This window comes from Cyphomyrmex costatus, unplaced genomic scaffold (genome assembly GCF_001594065.2).
Source record: "Cyphomyrmex costatus isolate MS0001 unplaced genomic scaffold, Ccosl1.0 scaffold344, whole genome shotgun sequence".
NCBI classification, from domain to species: Eukaryota; Metazoa; Arthropoda; class Insecta; order Hymenoptera; family Formicidae; genus Cyphomyrmex; species Cyphomyrmex costatus.
Window position 1 is genome coordinate 1,013,188 of NW_017277600.1, and position 13,694 is coordinate 1,026,881.

At 38.6% G+C, this 13,694-nt stretch overlaps 1 protein-coding gene across 3 annotated transcripts in view; it reads left to right on the plus strand.

Moving 5' to 3' along the window:
• Positions 1 to 13,694, plus strand: part of Tsp26A (Tetraspanin 26A) — a 112,927-nt gene that overhangs the window by 82,948 nt on the left and 16,285 nt on the right. For all 3 annotated transcript variants that reach the window (XM_018542770.1, XM_018542771.1, XM_018542772.1), the window contains exon 2: positions 8,343 to 8,463. In XM_018542770.1, coding sequence (XP_018398272.1) covers positions 8,343 to 8,463 — 121 coding nt within the window. The remainder of the gene's footprint in view (positions 1 to 8,342; positions 8,464 to 13,694) is intronic.

Consider the following 13,694-nt stretch of genomic DNA (forward strand, 5'->3'; position numbering starts at 1 on the left):
CTCTATTCACAGGACGCCGTCGAAATTACCGTAACTAAGCAATTGTCATGTAAACTTTTGTGATTGCGCACTTGGACGTGTAAAGTAAACGTGATCATGGTCGGTATTTAATTTATTGAGGCTTGTCTTACAATATACTGCGCATTTACACACGCAATTATTATTACCCAGCAATATGCTGCGCATTCTATGTGTAATTATTATTTCACATCAACGTTTACTCGTATAACGCGACCAGATGTTGTCGATTCGGACACCGTCAAAGGCTTTGTAGTCAGTTCTGGCGTCCATGATTCGTGAATTTCCATATTTTCATTGCTTTCACCCGCGCCACACTCGCCGGCTGCAACGGCGACCGTTGTGAAAAAAAGGTAGAGAGAAAAAAGGAACATTAAATCCACCCGCCACTGCTAAACGCCAGCGAAACGCATTTTATCGTTAATATCGCTCTATACATGACACATGCGTGTGCAGCGCGTTCATAACTCGTTCGGCTCTCAGGTCGAAAGCAGGTGCGCGTAAATTTATTTATCACCGCCATTAAATTGCCCCGCCATTAAATCGACCGCGAGATATTTCTTTCCGACTGTGCTCTGCACTATGGAATGCAACGAATATCCAGCCATCCGCCGATCGATTTCCCGACGCGAGACATGCAGCTTTCCAGCGGCTTTAAAAACTGAACGAATGCGCACAGGTGTCACCGTCTCAATTATTTGCGCGCTTTTCCCATGTCGAGTGATTTACTCTCGTATAGAGCATATTACCAGATTGCCGTTTCGTTTCCTCTCGCGCAATACGCACTTCCCACTGATACAAATATTTGATATACAGTGAAACGAAAAGTTATTTCTTTAGTGCTAAAATCAGCATATTTATACGTCAGCATAGACGAGCGAGCAAAGCGACATTAATCGTCATTTAGAATTGCTTTTAACTATCATTTTGCCGAAAATGTGTATCATTAAAAGTATAATATTTGCACTCTCCTCTCTCTTTCTCTGTCTCTAATTACTGCAGATTTATTAATTTATGTGGACTCGCCACGAAAACGTGATGCGAATTCCGTTTAAACCCGGAATGCAGCGAATATTTAAAATACTCGTCGAGAGTACACGCTCTTTACGAACGGTAAATGTGATCATCAGTTTTAATCGCTATCAGGACAGCACGTTAAATCGTGTCAGTACCCTGCCAACAGCGTCCCATGTTCCCAATTTTTCGTTGCGAGGTGCAATGAAGTGGATAGTTATCGATAACGAAGGAATAAATTGAACGATCAAAATATTTTATCAAAGTCGTGCAAATTGAACGTATTATATATTCACAGGATATGCACGTATTCTATATCAAATATTAATATATCGTTCAATCAGGTCTATACATTGTATACATGAGTTCAAGTTTCATAAATTCTTTATCTCCTTTTTCTATCGCTACAACGTCGTTTCTAATCCTAGAACATATACCTTCCGAAAGAATCTAAAAACACACCATGGGTTTGGAAGATCCATTGTAACTTTGATAAGAACTATAATTTCGGTTGCAGATTAATATTTTTAGATTGTATCAGGCTGCTCCTCGCCTTAATGAAGTGAAGTGAAGTGCAATATTCACGAAACATCGGCATTCTAAAAATGGATTTGGACATGGAGGAAACCCGCGAAAAGCATAGTTTATATATCTTTAAACTGTCTTTTTTTAAAGCTCTGAATTTTAAGAATGTATTTGCATAGATTGTGTTGTGTTGTGATACCAAAAAGTTTTATATTGTTAAGTTATAAAATAAAACTCTTCTTTTTCTTTTCTTCGTGTACTAAGCAAGCGAAATCTCGAAGAACTAGAAATAAGCAAGTGCATCCCATACGTATATAAACTTCCAAACAAGGACATGTATTTGTAAAAGAAAAATGATTTTTTTTTTATCAATTAGAATATTTGATAAAAAAGTCAATATTACAATATTGATCTTACATCCTTCTGTTGCTTGAATACAGAACTATAAATTTTATCCCTCTTTAATTGTAAAGTAGCTAGAACACCGTCCGTTAATGTCTATTATTATTAATCACGTAAAACTTTCGAAAAGGGGTAGTCCGATTACACTCACAGCATAATCACCGTGACTCGTGACATCGAACGACCGTGGCTCAGTCCTCGTTACCGTCAAGACATAACAGAATTACCATCGATTCTCCGTAGTTGCTTTTAATTAATGCGATTAATGAACCCAGGGCTAACCATCGAGCACACTCGGACTATCCAGTAAGACCGCGTCGCGACAGCGTCATCGTGCTAGTTTGATCGTTTAACGAGAAATTGCGAATTTCATATTTATAACGCGTTTGGCCGAGAGATCCGTTCGAGAACTTTTAAATGATGCAGACGGTCATTTCTATTTCGTGTAACGGTTTCCATGATGGCGAGTTTTTTGGCTTCGTCTATTCCAACGAGATTTTTTTTTCCTTTTAGGAGCATCGCACGACCTCTCGAATACCGCCATTAACGTACATGAAAGTTTTAGCGTTCTGACTCGATGGTATATAATATAATGAAATAGATATGTTGCTTGGATTTGAAATATTCTACAGACAGACATTCTTTAAACGGCTTGCGAGCATCGGGACGATATAGAACGACGAAACGATGTTCTTCGCAACACCGAAGACACAGAATAGACTTAATAACTTGATTTAAGCCACTCATGTTTACCGTCGTTGTTGAAATTCCTCTCGCTCGGCTTTACAATCCTCCCACCCTCATCATCTGTCGCTTTGCTTTGTCTCGACTTTCCTGTCCGACCTTTTATTTGCGTGAATTCAAATTACGTCGAGCGGCTTTCCGCAGTTTCCGCCCAGACAAGGATCCTATTGCCCTTGGAAGATGAGATAAACGCCAGGCCGATAAATTCCACTTTGCCCTCTTCTTTACCGCCCCTCCTCCCCTTCGTGACCCCGACACTCACCCTGCTGTCGGTCCATCCTTTTGCCCTTCCATCTTCGCCGGATGATACTACTTGATTATACGATAACATCGGACCGGTTGTGTTTAACTTTCGGGTCGGCAAGAAAATGAGAATCTCGCGATTGCTGACGTCGTCGGATTTATATTACGCCCGTGACGATATCTCTCTGCCTGCGTCGGGTTCGTCTTTTACCTTGAATCCGGTTACCGATAATTACGAGCGTTCCCTTCGTTAGATAAACGTCTTGCACATTTTTTTCCGCACATTGGATTACAGATTGGCTCACAGATTTTCATTTACCAACAATGTCTCTAAGACCAAGCTCGAAAACGAAATGCACACGGCAATTAGGCGAGGAACGAAAATTTTATCGGAACAGACATATTAATTGCTGCACTTTGTTGCGTCAATCATAATTATGAAGAAAATTTTAAAAAATTAATGATTATTCTATATTTTTATATGGAACATTTTTAAAAAAGACTAGCACTCATAAAATTCTTTTTAACAAGAGTGATAATATTTTAAGCATTTGACAAACTTTTTAATAGCTTTTAACACATAAAAATTGAATTATTTCACAAAGCAAATGATATAGTTTAATATCCTTTAATAATCACAAGAAGACAAAGAAGACAGATAGGTCTTGCATACATAGATTTCGAGCGGATAATAAAACTAAGTTATATCAATAACTCTATCAAGAAATAATAATGCACGCGATGTGTTAGTCATTTATTATACAATGTATATGCATTTATTTCTAATTCAGAAAAAATCACGTCTCGCTACGGTCGTTTAAAAAATTAATATCGTAAAAGTGAGCACTTTTTTTTACTGCCGCTTTATTCGGGGTGGAATATACCGCGTGGATTTCGACCGCGTTCCTACGAAAACACCCCCTGCTCCGGATAAAGAACCGTTGGGAAAATATTAACTTTACACAATAAACATTTTTATTTACTGGTTGCTCGGCCGCGCCAACATGGGCGCATGCGTTCAAAGGAAAAGTTTTATCGGAACTACGTTGCCGATCATGTTATTTTTCCCAAAACTTGTTTTTCAGTTGCCGCTCGTTTTCATCATTGAAACAGTTATGATAAAGCTATATGTTATCATTAATCGTCCCGGGGAAAATATTTATCAGCATTAATTGCTTGGATAAATCTGTTAATAGATTTTTCTTTCTCAATAAACGTTTTTTAGTCAAATTTATAAACGTGTATGAATTATTGGAAATTATTGTTTCTCCCTCATTATTGGCGAATTTCCATTTTCTTGGCGATGTTCGTAACTAATTTTAATCGTGTAATTTAATCTGTTGTATGAATAATATGAAAATTTATACAACACTGCTCGACATTACGGATTGCAGAATGAAGGTTTTATTCAAGCTATCGCAATTCTTGCGAGAAAATGGCAAACAATAAATAATTAATTAATAAATATAATCAATCTGTAACAGATTGTTGACTGCAAATTATGCTATATGTCCAGTGCTAAAAAAGAATCTGTTTACGCGAAGATACGAGGAGCGTTATTATTATCATGCAAAAATACATAAACGGACAATAGAATAAAATATCGAATGCGTCAATATATATCTCCGCGAGAAAAGAATCTGGATACAGCAGGTGTATCGATTAACCGAGAAAAAAAGGCAGAAATTATAAGCGACTGTCGAAATACAGATGTTTCTTTTTATGAATTCATTTCACTGGTGTGCGAATATTCCAAAAGAAACCTCGTGGCAAAATTAATTCACAACTTGGCGAATGTTTCAAAATAACGACAATTTATATAATATAATTCCGTACGAGATGGGGCATTAATTTTGTACTTTTTTTCTGGCACACATTTGCAAATTGTATTTTTATCTTGATGTAACGAGCGGAAAAAAGAGGACGTGCGTCATTCGTATCATCGACGTCACTCGCGTCACCTTCGCACCTCAACGTCACGAGTGTGAGGGCCCTTCGATCATGAATTATGCGCCGTTGAGAAATTGTTTGCGGCCAACGAGGTTGACACCCTGGCCATGTTTATGACAGGTATTCGAAGACGACGAGAAGGGACGCAAAATTTGTTGTCGCATCACAGAGGAGAACATTCGCGAAACCGAACGACCGTCGCGGTTTTTCTCTCTTTTTCTCTCGCGGCCTCCTCTCCTGTGCATTAAAGTTGTATCGCGCAATTGCACTGCCCGCGGTATACGAGGCGAGAGAGAGAGAGAGAGAGAGCAAAATATCGTCTCAAACGACGATTTTTATGAACAGGTAGTTGCTAGCGCAAATAAAACACCGCCCGATGAACCGCGATGAAATGGAAAAAATTATTCATACGTCTTCCTGAAAATAAAAAAAGAGGAACTGCGGGCGCGCGCAGAATTCAACGGAAGACCATTTGATTCTTGCTCTTTTTTTTTTTGTTTGTCAATGTACATGTCGATCGACCAATTGATGCACCTGACAAAAATTCTGACTTTTTATTAACGCCTACGGTATAGATGTGCATAAATATAAATAGTGATATTCAGTGAAAAGAAGATGAAACATACATTGAAACTCCAATAGTATAAAAGCTGCAAATTAATTATTCAACGCTGGTATAATTCATTCGATAATTTCGCGGCATGAAAAAACACGGGCATGTAATTGGTAGCCGCTAATAATAAAAAAAAACGCAAACGCACCGCGTATTTCGAGCTGTATTTACGAGAAGCCACGTATTTGCGCGCGCGCGCGCGCGTGTGTACATTTCGACTTCGAGATGATTTATCGCAAATGGATTTCAAACAATTCGAACGCGTTCGACGATTCTTCTCACCCGCTTCCCTTTTTCAGTCAAATCGGTCGTAATGGAAGAAAAAAAGCCGGAAAAAAGAGGCCGTCCGCGCATTCACTGAGATATTATCGCGCCGTGGCCGTAGCGTGCACGGATCGTTTAACTTTCGAAACCTGCGATACATAATTTTTTTTATAAACATTAGAATTCACGCCGTCGATGATAAGCGCCGCGACGTGGACCCGTGCGTAAAATTTTTGTAAAGCTAGGATGATCGCCTTGCAAATTAAGTTGAGAGCGAGATATCGATCTCTATCATGTAGTATATAGGTCCAGAATAGAATAACCTGGTTAACGACGGATACATAATTATAGCATGTATATCATTAGACATGCAGGCCGATTTTACGTGATAATCTTATAACAATTTGTGTAATATGTACTTGCTTTTAATTCGCCGCATTATAAACCCATGACCCATTTAATTTCACCTTGCGCGCGACGCACGTGAAAATTATTGAGCGTAAAGCAAACTGAGAATAGTTATGTACTCTGTCATAAACTGAATTTCTCCCGCGCTGGAGGATTAGAGCCGATTACCCTTCCCCCAAAATACATATATATGTTATCAAGCGCAGCCTCAGGTGTTGCAGTTACTTCGAGCTAAGTCGATCTTGTCACGCGAACATCCTCTACGTGTGTCATCGGTAATTGCGTGGATTTAATGTCAGTAAATGCACGACACCGAATATCAATCTCACCGCAAATGCGGTTGCTATGTCGGCCAGGCTAATATTAAAGCTGCATTGTGATTAACGCTACTGCACATGAACGGTGTTAAATCGTGTGTTTTGTATTCGCGTGCGCGAATTGACGAATCGTTTCCGATATATAAATTGATAAGAACGGTTTGTGGAAAAGAGACATTGAGAACGTAAAATCAAGTCCACAAATGAGAGTAATTATATTTAGTCAAGATGGGTGAATATTTGTATGAATTTTTACAATTTCCAATTCAAACAAACTGCATGCCGATTATTTGTCGGTCTTGAAATATAGTTGTAGACTGAAGTTGGAATACGTGATATCATAAATTAAATTGGCAAATAAGTTAATATTACTGATGCTAATAAGCATCTTCAAAATACTCTAAATAATTCATTGCAAAAATATCATCTCAATTGGAATTCAAACCTGAGTCTCACGATATTAATCGAACTAATTAGATAAATATCCTAGTGACTGGACATGCATCTAAGTTTAAACAAAATTTGGTATTATTAATTTTAAATGCTCTTTTTTTATTACAATATTATAATTAATTATATTTAAAAATTGTAATATTTAAAAAAACATTTGAAATTAATAATAATGTAAATAAATAAATATATGTATATATATATATATATATATATATATATATATACACACGCTATAAAAAGAAAATGTTCATTTTAACTCAAAGATGTTAAAATTAACATTTTTGTGTTAATGTTAACAATTTTGCATGTCTCAGAAAATCCACTCAACGTCTTTGAGAATTAAAATTAACATTTTATTTTTTATACATGTATGTACACATATAACGTTTCGTATAAATGTTTGCGGATGTATATTAGGGATATTTCTTGTATAGAAAGAACGTTTATAAAATTTGAATTAAAAAAGAACGGACAAAAATATTTCACGAACGATTGAAAATCCGTTTTAAAAAGATGAGTTTCAAATTCAGTTACTATAATACATCGGGCGACGGAGAAAATTCGTGGTTGCAACGATCGATCTGGGTGGACATTCGAGAACACGTTGTTACGCTTGGTCTACCAAAATCACGATCTCAAAGCTTTGCGGCCGGTCTTAAAAACGCGAGCGAAAAGAATCGTCGACAAAACGGCCCGTCAGAGGGGCACTCGGCAAACGTTTGTCGTTTGCGAACTATTTGAGACGTAACTACGCGTACACGGACGAAAGAGCCTCCACGAGACCGTTAACGGTTGAAAGCCGTTAGACCCTACCTACTCTTCGATTTTCCCTCTTCTTTCGCTCTTTTCCCCTGGCGCTTTTCTCATTATCCGCGGGTAATCGTATCCGTGGCGCAATCGCACACGACTGGATCCGTATAATCGAGACCCAGGCTCGCGCAGTTTCACCGAGTGGCTGTCTCACCAGAAGTGCACAAATCGTGCGCATTAACGTTTTGCATTCACAAGCAATTACGTTTATTCAATGATTAAAAGCATTTTATCGAATGATCCTTTTCTTTCAACTCCTTTCTACGCGATAAAATTATCGAAGTCAAAAGCAACGACCTTAAATTGACAAAAATAATTTTCAATTTTTTTTTCGTTTTTAAATTTTTTCCTCACAATTTATCAGATACATGAATCGTATTGCGCCAATCTAATACGTTACTTACTGTACCGAAATTCACATCTTTCATGTCAGAATAATCGAAAAACTCCGTTCGCAAATATGGCAGACGGCGCGAAAACAGTTCGGGGGAAGTTTCCGGTTGGCTGAAACTTGCCGCCGATATTCGTCTTCACTTAAGCCAATCTCTAACTCTCATCCCCTTTCTCTCTCTTTGTCGTAGTGGCTTGGTCTGGGTATCATGGCAGTGGGCGTCTGGGCATGGACCGAAAAGGACACCTTCAACAACCTGTCCCGCCTCACAAACGTCGCACTCGATCCAGCATTTATCCTCATTCTAGTCGGTGAGTACTTGTCTTTTTCTTCTTTCGCTCCCTTTTTCTCTCGCGACTCTCGAAGACGCACGGAGAGTTATAAGTATAACTCTCTTCGAGCACCAAGCTAAACTTTAGTTTTAGGATTTCTTAAAAATTTGTGATCTTAGGAAATTTTCAGATTATAAATATGATACGGAAATTTTAATTCTTTCTATAGAAATCTAATAATAATTTCATTAATATTTGGAGAAAATCCACCAAACCATTAGTGAAATTAAAATGCGTGAATAATAGAAAGAGATTCAACTAAAAGTTACTATAGACTTTCAGAAATTTTCAAATGTAAACTCCAATTATTTTTGAGATTTCAGCATTTAAGGGTTTTAATATCCCGTTTTTTAATTTAGAACAATGTTAAGTAACATTAGAAGCACACGGGAGATTTTCATAAGTTATAGAGGATGAAAAAAATAAATCGTAATATTAAAAAAGAAGAAAAACTATCCCAATATATAATGCGTTGCGGTGAGAGTTTCGCAGTTTTCCGACATTTGGTACGTTCCCTTGGAAGACGCGGTGATCCCAATTTTTCCTCAGAACTGTCTGCGAAGAGGCTATCGTTTCCATCAGCGGAAACATTTCGCACGACCGCGCGGTCGTAACTTGATTTCTGTATTAACGCCACTCGGGCGCGCGGTGGCCTCGTAATGGTTGCTCGAGAACGGCATTCGTTCTAATTCGTCCGTGATATTTCGCGCGTTTCCCTCGCGCGGAAGTCGCGTAATGCGCCGTCCGACAATAGCACGGATTTGTAATTTGGATAAGGTCAGAGAGCTATAGCTTATCTCTGCGAGAAGCGAAGCACGACGCGAGCCGGAAATTAAGGTGTCTGCATAGTCGTGAATTTTCCGAATAGTTTAAGTCCTCGGAGGAAAACAAATTCGTTAAAAACCTCGTACTTTTTAACTTGTTCTTTCTTTTTTTTTTTGTTCTTCAGACTCGGCAGAAAGAATCTGCCATCAAAGTTAAGGTCGTGAATTCCAGGACGACCTGTAAGTATCTTTCGGAAACGAGGGATTTAAGAGAGCAATGTAACAGTATAGACTATTTACCATTTCCACTTCTTATAATCATTCAACCGAGACTCCTAGCAAGACAAAACAGACGTATAGCCAGTGCGGTGCTTTGAAGTTCAGCCTCTGTCTGAAGTTGAAATTCAATATCTCATCGTCTTATATTATTCGGGCACGCGCTCTGCGCTTTGCTTCTCGGAAAACAATTTCCATACAACTGTGCGCGTTGCAGATTCAAAAATTGTTATCTCGCTAGTCTGATTTACGGAATACTTTTTTGACAGATGCGTCAGAGTGCTAATATCATAAACTTACATAACAGAATATAAGTAATATGTCCGCTTTGATGTAATTATTTCGAAAAATTGAAGGCAAAAGCATTGGCATCCTGTCATTATTACGTCAAGAAAGAACCAACAATTATTCTTAGCGTCCTACGCGTTGATATGGCATCGCAATAGCCTTTCACATTCGCGTTTGAGTAGTTTTATTCATTTACAGCTAACACATACACACAATTAATAATTACATATTAATTTTTTTGACATGTGGATATATGTAGTTCCTCGTTTACCAAATAAACATTTATCCAAATGTTTCATAAAGCTTATTTATAAAATAATAATCCCATTTCAATTAACACACCGACTGCATTAAACGAAGAGATGAAAATAAAAATGAGAGAGAGAGAGAGAGAGACAGAGAAAAAGAGAGATAATTGGTATTGTGTAAATCATTTTATACATCGGTGAGAAAAAAATAATCGATAGTTTTTCGAGGAAATCGCTCTCTCATAAATTATTAAATTAGTCGAAATGATGAAATGAAAAATAATGCCCGTGTTGCACACATATAATCGTAATGTATAAAAATGATACTACGTGATTCTCTCTCCGAATGCAAGAACTCTTATGAATCGAAATCTCAAAGGTAACGACACAATTTTCTGGCCACGAGGGTGGAAGATAAGTTACATGTGCGCGACGTTATCGGCCATTAAAGGGTGCGTTTTGCCTAACGCCCGAGAGGAAGAGCTTTTTGTCGGTCGCGATCGTGACAACCTATTTTCACATGATGCTCGCGGTCATTAGCGTGTACAAAGTATGTTTCAGTATAGGTGCAAAGCGAATATACAGAGAGATTCCTCTTGAAAAGTGTGAATCGAATTTTACGATAACGCTAAAAACTATGTTTAAATGTCGAAGCGTAAACAGTTTTTATCTTCGAACCTGCCAGACTCTAATTTTTGTCGAGTAACATCCGATATCCAATTTTCGCCGAATAACTATAAATATCTCTGAAGTACGAGAGAGAAGCCTTGCGGGATTTTGGAGGACCAACGGAACACTAATTAAAATGGATACGACGGATACGGAAGGGTTAAGGGCGCGCTGACAGAAAGCGCATTCGCCGTCGTCCCCCTCGATACGTTTCCATTAACTACCACAGACTCTCTCTCCGTTTCGCGACGCGAATGTAATATTCTGTCGGCTAATACACGTACTCTACCGGCAAATAGACGCAGATTGTGCGCTTCGGCCCTTCCACTTCCGTTTTCCTCTCTTCCACCCCCCCCCCTCTCTCTCTCTCTCTGTCTCTATCTCTAACAGGGTGCCAAAGTTTTAATTGGATACGAGTGGATGGTGAGGCGACGGACATAAAATTAGGACAAGGTCGTCTGCGTCCGATTTATTTCACCGGTCGTCCGAGTTGCGTCCCCCGCAATGTTACGAACGTCACGTTTCCGGTCGTACAGGAGAATGACGTTCCCAGTTCGTCGCCGCGGGATGTAACGCCATGAATCGAATTACACGCCGAATGTGTACACGTGGATTCCCGGAGATTCTGCACGCTCCGGAAAGCCGCCCGCGCTTTCGAAGCGGTCAGCCGCGCGCGGTTTCGCCGAGCCGTAATAGCGAGAATGCTTCCGGGAATGCCCGGCGACCGAATTCAAGCCGGTACGATTCGGAGGTAGGACAGTTGGCTTGCGGTATAGCGACGTTCTCGGCGGGATGTCGCGCGGCCCAAATCGAATTTGCACGTGATCCGGCGCGCTGGAAGAACAACGGGACGCGAGAAACCGCCCGAGTGCGAAAGTGGGAGTCGATTTGTGAGGGCTCATCCATTTGTTTGCCTCGTGTCCAGGGAAACAATCCCCTCGAAGTTCGAAGGGGACGGCGACAAAAGGCTGGTGTGCGTTCTATCGTCGCCTTGTATAGTTGAATTCACTATAGTAGCAGCGGTACTTACTTTCAATTATTCGTTTGACGGTATTGGAAGATATTCATTAAATTTTTATTGAAAATTATATTACATTCAAGATAAAAAGAGGAGAGTCTTTCCTTCTCTTCCCTTTCTTTATTTGTAATGTAATATAATTTCCAATGAAAATTTAATGAATATCTTCCAATACGGTGAATAAAACAGCGAATAAGTTTCTGTACCTACATCGGATATGTTATTATCAGAGTTTCTCTCTCCTCTCGTCCAGAAGGAAACTGATAATATAATATATCCAATGTAGGCATAGACTTATTCGCTGATTTATGCACTGCTCCTGTTTCGCGAAGATAAATGTATTCAGTTAATTTCGTTATTCATTGTACTGTTGTAATACAAGCTAAGCAATATTAGTTCAATATTTACCGTTCGAAACGATATTTGCGTTAATATTTAATTTCGCAAGTGAACGGCGAACTATCTGGTTGTTTGACTTTGAGTCATTAAATGTATGTTCAGTACAATAGTATTTGGGATTACGGATATTCACTGCAGCTGATCAAATGTCAGTAGAGCATTTCTGGCTAAAAATCTTAATAAAACTGTACGTAATGTAGAAGAAAATTTGTTTGAAAAATGTTAATATTATCGGACGTCATTCAAGCGGCATTTTCATCGAAGTAATCGACGTATTCTATGTACCTTGTGTACTTAGGAAAGCGACGCGCTTGTTAATTATTTCGTACTTGCGTAGTATACTATATCGACTTGAGCCTGGCTTTTCGATTATCCCATGCTCCAATTACTTCCATTTACTTTGACGAGTAACTCTACCTCTTCCGGCTTGCGCTTAATTTAGCGTAACGGTTACCAGATAACAACGATTTAGACTTAGCTACTATTTGAAAGTTATAACGACGACCGAAAGCAGATTACATTTTTAGCGAGAACATTGACACTTGGAACACAAAAATTATGCTGTAAGCATATTACAGATGTTATAAACCAAAATGTTTCATCCGTTGCGACATAAATCTGCCATTTAGCAAAATTAATCTAAATTTGATAATCATTTCGAAATTCCCTAACAATGTAAATGCATTTCACAAAATTAATCCGTGCTTTCCAAAGTTTATCAATCCCGAAGCAAAGCTTGTTTGGAAAAATACGCGTTCGAAAATCCGCCTAAAATTATTAGTACTGCCAAAACGTCGCGCAGTATTCCAATAAATTGTAACTTGCGCAAAGAGTAACGCTAAATCCCAGATTATGTTTATTTTCCTCTCGCTCAAATAAATGCGATCGCAATTGAGAGTTGCGTTTTGATTTCCACCCGTGTATACACCCGGCCTGATTGTACATATCGTAATTTCAAACGCTTTTAATGAATCATCCGTAATTTGGCTACCGCAAATTAAATGTAAATTAATTGCAAGACACGCGGATCTAATTAAAATCACACCACAGAAGAATCGACTTCTATTACTCACGGCCAAACTTGGTGTACTCTACACGTAGAGTACACCAAGAAAAGCACGAAAGGCCCAGATTATTCAATATACATCGAGTCTCTTTTTTTAGTCAACGAAAACCACCCGTGTGAAGCTGGCCCCCCAATATTAAAAAATCGATTTTTTTTTCTTCATGCATTCGTTTGCTCATCGTTTGCTCACGAATGCTCAGTTGGAATTTTCGTTTGCTCACCCTTAGTTCAAAAGATTTTTAAGCAAACGATGAGCAAACGAATGCCAAAAAAAAAAAATATTTTTTAATTCGAGACCAAAACTTAATTTTTTTGTATCTTTTGAACTAAGGATGAGCAAACGAAAATTCCAACTGAGCATTCGTGAGCAAACGATGAGCAAACGAATGCATGAAGAAAAAAATCGATTTTTTAATATTGGGGGGCCAACTTCACACAGGTACGAAAACCTATATACTAGAATCGAAACAGATATTACCGAT